At 53.1% G+C, this 7,500-nt stretch overlaps 1 protein-coding gene across 1 annotated transcript in view; it reads left to right on the forward strand.

Annotated features, from left to right (window-relative positions):
• Nucleotides 1–714: 714 nt before the first annotated feature.
• The window catches only part of LOC307091722 (glutamate receptor ionotropic, kainate 5-like), a gene marked incomplete at both ends in the record, with an annotated part of 16,383 nt that continues 9,597 nt past the window's right edge, over nucleotides 715–7,500 (forward strand). Inside the window, 5 exon segments of the mRNA XM_079759371.1 lie at nucleotides 715–880; nucleotides 2,864–3,042; nucleotides 4,104–4,157; nucleotides 5,642–5,803; nucleotides 6,945–7,097. Of these exon segments, the coding sequence (XP_079615497.1) occupies nucleotides 715–880; nucleotides 2,864–3,042; nucleotides 4,104–4,157; nucleotides 5,642–5,803; nucleotides 6,945–7,097 (714 nt within the window).

The raw sequence follows: 7,500 nt of genomic DNA on the forward strand, positions 1-7,500 counted from the left end.
TTGTGACTTTAGGACGGTCTGTCGGCGGAAGGTTATCCTAGCCTAGTGCCAGAGGTGGCATGCTGTGTGTGTGTGTGTGTGTGTGTGTGCGTGTGTGTGTGTGTGTGTGCGTGTCACGGGGATGTGCTGTCAGGCCGTCCGTCATTTGGAGTGTTTCTGGAACGACCTCCTCGCTCCTCATCATCACCACAGGGCTCTACACACACACACACACACACACACACACACACACAAACACACACACACTCACACACACCCAGAGCAAGTGCTGAGTCAGAGGGTGTGTGTGTGACGGAAGAGAGAGAGAGCGAGTATCTACATCATTGGATGCATTCCAAAACAATTTTAACCTCCTTCCTGTTGCCTTCTCCCTTCTTCTCTCTCTCTCCCTGTGTCTCTCGCCCATCTCTCTCTCTCCCTCCCCCTGTGTCTCTCGCCCCTCCTCCCTCTCTCTCTCTCCCCCTGTGTCTCTCGCCCCTCTCTCTTTCTCTCTCCCCATGTCCGTCTCTCGCCCCCTCTCTCTCTCTCCCTCCCCCTGTGTCTCTCACCCCTCCTCCCTCTCTCTTTCTCTCCCCCTGTGTCCGTCTCTCGCCCCTCCTCCCTCTCTCTGTGTCTCTCGCCCCTCCTCCCTCTCTCTCTCTCTCTCCCCCTGTGTCCGTCTCTCGCCCCTCTCTCTCTCTCTCCTTCTCTCTGTGTCTCTCGCCCCTCCTCCAGATCCCCCACGTGAAGATCGGTCCTGAGGAGACTCCTCGGCTGCCCTTCCTGCGGTTCTCCTCCCTGACTCTGTATCCTAGCAACGAGGACGTGAGCCGGGCCATCGCCTCCGTGCTGCGTTCCCTCGGCAACCCCACCTGCAGCCTCATCTGCTCCCAGGCCGAGTGTGAGGGGGCGGGGCTCCGCATCTGTCTGTGTGTGTGTGTGTGTGTGTGTGTGTGTGTGTGTATCTGTGTGTGTGTGCTTGTGTCTCCGCATCTGTGTGTATGTGTGTGTGGGGGGAGTTGGTGTGTGTGTGTGTGCCGACGCTGACGTTTAGAGCATCAACCATGCGGCGTGCGTACGGTTGCTAGGCGACGTGATGGTCAGACTTAAATAGTCGTCGTCATGTATGATGTCCGTTAAGTTGTCATGAAGTGAGGATCATGAAGTACGCACTCTAACTTTACCAAACATCACCGCGGCAACGGCGCTCAGGGCAGCCGGCAGGGCTGAGGCCTCAGTCCTCAGTCCTCATGTCCTCAGTCCTCATGTCCTCAGTCCTCAGTCCTCAGTCCTCATGTCCTCAGTCCTCAGTCCTCAGTCCTCAGTCCTCAGTCCTCATGTCCTCAGTCCTCAGTCCTCAGTCCTCAGTCCTCAGTCCTCATGTCCTCATGTCCTCAGTCCTCAGTCCTCAGTCCTCATGTCCTCATGTCCTCAGTCCTCATGTCCTCAGTCCTCATGTCCTCAGTCCTCAGTCCTCATGTCCTCAGTCCTCAGTCCTCATGTCCTCAGTCCTCAGTCCTCAGTCCTCAGTCCTCAGTCCTCAGTCCTCAGTCCTCAGTCCTCATGTCCTCAGTCCTCATGTCCTCAGTCCTCATGTCCTCAGTCCTCATGTCCTCAGTCCTCAGTCCTCAGTCCTCAGTCCTCATGTCCTCAGTCCTCATGTCCTCAGTCCTCATGTCCTCATGTCCTCAGTCCTCATGTCCTCAGTCCTCAGTCCTCAGTCCTCATGTCCTCAGTCCTTAGTCCTCATGTCCTCAGTCCTCAGTCCTCATGTCCTCAGTCCTCATGTCCTCAGTCCTCAGTCCTCATGTCCTCAGTCCTCATGTCCTCAGTCCTCATGTCCTCATGTCCTCAGTCCTCATGTCCTCAGTCCTCATGTCCTCATGTCCTCATGTCCTCATGTCCTCAGTCCTCATGACCTCATGTCCTCAGTCCTCATGTCCTCAGTCCTCAGTCCTCATGTCCTCAGTCCTCATGTCCTCAGTCCTCAGTCCTCATGTCCTCAGTCCTCAGTCCTCATGTCCTCAGTCCTCATGTCCTCAGTCCTCATGTCCTAATGTCCTCAGTCCTCATGTCCTCATGTCCTCAGTCCTCATGTCCTCATGTCCTCATGTCCTCAGTCCTTAGTCCTCATGTCCTCAGTCCTCATGTCCTCATGTCCTCAGTCCTCATGTCCTCATGTCCTCATGTCCTCATGTCCTCAGTCCTCATGTCCTCATGTCCTCAGTCCTCATGTCCTCAGTCCTCATGTCCTCATGTCCTCAGTCCTCATGTCCTCAGTCCTCATGTCCTCATGTCCTCATGTCCTCATGTCCTCAGTCCTCATGACCTCATGTCCTCTGTCCTCATTCCTCATGTCCTCAGTCCTCATGTCCTCATGACCTTGTGTCCTCTGTCCTCATGTCCTCATGTCCTGAGTCCTCATGTCCTCATGTCCTCATGTCCTCAGTCCTCATGTCCTCAGTCCTCATGTCCTCATGTCTGTGGGCGGAGCTTATATCAGTTAATGAACCCGCTGTGGGCGGAGCTTATATCAGTTAATGAACCCGCTGTGGGCGGAGCTTATAACAGTTAATGAACCCACTGTGGGCGGAGCTTATATCAGTTAATGAACCCGCTGTGGGCGGAGCTTATATCAGTTAATGAACCCGCTGTGGGCGGAGCTTATATCAGTTGATGAACCCGCTGTGGGCGGAGCTTATATCAGTCTCTATATCCAGGCTCCTCTCCCCGTTGTTCTGCTCCTCCACCGCTGGAGAGCAGCACTCGTCCAAGGAGGACAGCAGGTGTAGCGTTCCACGGTCTGAGGCGGTCCGAGGGGGTCCACACGGGCTGCTTACACCTGGTCCTAACACATTTCCTGTCTGGTGGCCCCGCCCCCCAGGCCTGCTGCGATTGGAGGAGCTGGTGCGGCGCTTCCTCATCTCGCGGGAGACGCTGTCGGTGCGCATGCTGGACGACAGCCAGGACCCCACGCCGCTGCTGAAGGAGATCAGGGACGACAAGGTGGCCACCATCATCATCGACGCCAACGCCTCCACCTCCTACCACATCCTCAGGAAGGTCAGTTCACTCCTCCTCCTGCTCCTCCTCCTCCTCCTCCTCTTCTCCTCCTCCCTCCTCCTCCTCCTCCCTCCTCCTCCTCCTCTCCTCCTCCCTCCTCCTCCTCCTCCCTCCTCCTCCTGCTCCTCCTCCTCCTCCTGCTCCTCCTCCTGCTCCTCTCCTCCTCCTCCTCCTCTCCTCCTCCCTCCTCCCTCCTCCTCCTCCTCCCTCCTCCTCCTCCTGCTCCTCCCTCCTCCTCCTCCTCTCCTCCTCCTCCTCCTACCACCTCCTCAGGGCTTCAACGTGAGGACAGCCCTCTGCAGGTTGAGCTCCATGAAGCCGCTCTTAGGGGTACCACCAAGAGCAGTCGTGGAGAGGGAGGACTTATGCTGGAGAATCAGTTTGAAGGCCGCTAATCTGAAGAGCTCCTAACTCCCTCCCTGGGAGCACTCACATGAAGAGGAGGGCTCAGTCTGAACGAGATACTTTAGAGGAGGCTGAACAGAAGGCGGGGAGGCAAGGCGTGCATGTTTGGCTCTGGTCTCTGCGGCATGCTGGATTTACCCAGCATGCCGCAGGTGGCGAGCCCCTCCCGGGGCCACTGTCGATCCACAGAACCAGAACCAGATGTCATCCCGAGCGATGCGAAGGAAGCACCGTCACTCCCCCAGTACAGCCTGGGGGAGACACCAGCTTGTCCTGGACTCTGGTTCATCGCTGACCCACATTCACTCAGGATCAAAATGAAATGTCAAAGAAACCGGCTAATCGTATTAACACACGACCAGCAGACTGAACAGGGCTGGGCTGTGGTGGGGGGGGGGGGAGAGGTTAGGGGGGAGAAGGGAGGGGGGGAGGGGAGGGGGCTGGTTCCTGGTGGTCCCAGCCTGGGGGAGACACCAGCTCGTCCTGGGCTCTGGTTCCTCGGTTCCTGACGGAGGAGAGAGGCTCCGGGTCTCTCTACGCCCACACCGGCTGAATCCTCTGTTGAGTCTCTGAGGAGGTGCACCTGGGTGTGCTCCTCGTTTGCTGTTTCCTGTTCTCATCCCAGGGTGGGTCTCCCTCTGCTTGTTTACCTTTAGGCCAGAGAGCTGGGAATGACGTCCTCCTTCTACAAGTACATTCTCACCACCATGGTAAGACTGGCTCATGAAGTACACCCCTATGCTCACACCGGCTACTGTTAGCACGCTCACACTGGCTACTGTTAGCACGCTCAGCCCTATGCTAACACTGGCTACTGTTAGCACGCTCACCCCTATGCTAACACTTGCTACTGTTAGCACCCTCACCCCTATGCTAACACTGTTAGCACGCTCACCCCTATGCTAACACTGGCTACAGTTAGCACGCTCACCCCTATGCTAACACTTTCTACATGCTCACCCCTATGCTAACACTGGCTACTGTTAGCACGCTCACCCCTATGCTAACACTGTTAGCACGCTCACCCCTATGCTAACATGTAAATGTTGATGTATATGTAATGTAAATGTAATGTAAATGTAAATGTAAATCTAACACTTTCTACATGCTCACCCCTATGCTAACACCAGCTACATGCTCGCCCCTATATTACCACTGTTAGCACGCTCACCCCTATGCTAACACTGTTAGCCCGCTCACCCCTATGCTAACACTGTTATCACGCTCACCCCTATGCTAACACTGTTAGCCTGCTCACCCCTGTGCTAACACTGTTAGCCCGCTCACCCCTGTGCTAACACTGTTAGCCCGCTCACCCCTGTGCTAACACTGTTAGCCCGCTCACCCCTGGGCTAACACTGGCTAAACTCCTCCCTCAAGCTCCTCCTCCTCCTCCTCCTCCTCCTCCTCCACTATGACCCTGGCAGGTGGATGATTGAAACATATTCTCTGTCTCCAGACGGAGATGAACCAATGTGTTCTGATCTGGGATCAGAACTCAGCAGGCAGCAGATGTTTCCTTCTGCGTGCTGCTTCAACTCCGCAGAGGAGCGCCCACTCACCAGAGCCGACTCATCTCTGCTCACGCACACATCACACACATTACATCCAGGGGCGTAGGAATGAGTTTAACATCGGGGGGGACACATATCGGAAACCTGACAGATCCGTTAATGGTTTGTACAGAAATATGTCATAAATTAACTACACTGAAAAAAATCACAAATATATTTTATTCTACTAAAAAGATACATTTGTAAATGTAAAGGAAAACACATTTTGAATGGCAGTAATGAACTGATGAAAATCAAATCAATTCTTTAATTGCTCAATCATCCAGTGTTTGTAGAATAAGGAGTGGTGACAAGACGCTGTGTTGCGTTTTCAAAATAAAATAAAATATTTTTCTCCCCCCGGTATAATTTTTAGGTGGGACAAATGCGCCTGTCTCCAATATTGGAGGGGACACGTCCCCTCCGTCCCCCCCGGTTCCTACGCCCTTGATTACATCACACATTACCGACCCATCGCCTTCGCCCCACCACTAACCCTGCTCCCGTCCCGAAGTCCACCGGCGGGTGCCATTGAGACCCCTACCTGCTCCCTGGAGACGCCCGCCCACAGGAAGTGGCTTCGTGTCAAAGCCCTGGCTAAAGTCCTCTCTCCCCCTCTCTCCCCCCCCCACCCCTCCCAGGACTTCCCCTGGCTCCACCTGGGGGACGTGGTGGACGAGCAGTCCAACATCGTGGGCTTCTCCATGCTGAACAGCAGCCACCCCTTCTACCTGGAGTTCCACCGCAGCCTCACCCTGTCCTGGAGGGAGGGCTGTTCCACCAGCACCTACCCCGGGCCCGCGGTGAGGGAGGGGGGGGGGGGGGAGGGAGGACTGCTCCCCCAGCTCACATGTAACCAGATTGACATGTTTAGCACTACATTACCCATAATTCCGTTGGGCTCTGCCAGAAGTTCTGAAAGTACAGACGTTGCGTTGCTATGGTAACGCCCTCTTTAAGAGAATGCTTGTTGCTATGTGAATTCTGAGATCCCAGAGTAAAAGCGCCAACTTGTAGTTCAAGCACACACACACACACACTGGGTTGTTAACGTGCACAGAGTGCGCGCCACTGACAGCCAGCCAATCAGAGCGCAGCCTCAGTCTGAACATCCTGGCTCCTGCAGAGAGGGAGATCCATCTCATTGATACGGCCATGCTCCCTCGCCCTCAGAGTGTGTGTGAGTGACTATATCTGGAGCTATTTATGTGTGGCTATGTGTACACTATAATCATTTATTATGTGTGTGGGTCTGTGTACGTGTGTGTGTGTGCGTGTGTGTGTGTGTGTGTGTGTGTGTGTGTGTGTGTGCATGTGTACCTGTGTGTGTGTGTGTGTGCGTGTGTGTGTCTGTGTACCTGTGTCTGTGTACCTGTGTGTGTGTGTGTGTGTGTGTGTGTGTGTGTGTGTGTGTGCATGTGTACCTGTGTGTGTGTGTGTGTGTACCTCTGTGATTGTGAATATGTACCTCTGTGTGTGTGTGTGTGTGTGTGTACCTGTGTGTGTGTCTGTGTACCTGTGTGTGTGTGTGTGTGTGTGTCTGTGTACCTGTGTGTGTGTGTCTGTGTACCTGTGTGTGTGTGTGTCTGTGTACCTGTGTGTGTGTGTGTGTGTGTGTGTGTGTGTGTGTGTGTGTGTGTGTGTGTGTGTGCATGTGTACCTGTGTGTGTGTGTGTGTGTACCTCTGTGATTGTGAATATGTACCTGTGTGTGTGTGTGTGTGTGTACCTGTGTGTGTGTGTGTGTGAATACCTGTGTGTGTGTGTGCGTGTGTGTGTCTGTGTACCTGTGTCTGTGTACCTGTGTGTGTGTGTGTGTGTGTGTGTGTGTGTGTGCATGTGTACCTGTGTGTGTGTATGTGTCTGTACCTCTGTGATTGTGAATATGTACCTGTGTGTGTGTGTGTACCTGTGTGTGTGTGTGTGTATACCTGTGTGTGTGCAGCTGTCGGCGGCCCTCCTGTTCGATGCAGTCCATGTGGTGGTGGCGGCGGTACAGGAGCTGAACCGGAGTCAGGACATCGGAGTGAGACCACTGAGCTGTACATCCCCCTTGATCTGGCAGCACGGCACCAGCCTAATGAACTACCTCCGCATGGTACTATATATACACTCAACTATACACTAAATACACTAATACTATATACTACAGCAGGCACCAGCCTAATGAACTACCTCCGCATGGTACTATATATATAAATGCATTATACTACATACTATACAGCACTGGACCAGTCTCATGGTACTGTATACTATATATTTATTATACTATAAACATTATTCCATACTCCATATATATACATAATACTATGTAAATTGTTTTATTCCTTGTGTGTGTCTGTATGTATATCTTTATATTATATAGATACATATACATGATATCAATTCATTAAATGCTGATAATAACTTCCCCTCCATTTATTCAACTTCTATTTTCTCTTGTAAGGATGATTTAGTGGCGAAGGTTGAATTTATCTTCATTGATACACACACACACACAC

Source organism: Pollachius pollachius, assembly GCF_949987615.1.
Source record: "Pollachius pollachius genome assembly, contig: scaffold_453, whole genome shotgun sequence".
Classification (NCBI taxonomy): Eukaryota; Metazoa; Chordata; class Actinopteri; order Gadiformes; family Gadidae; genus Pollachius; species Pollachius pollachius.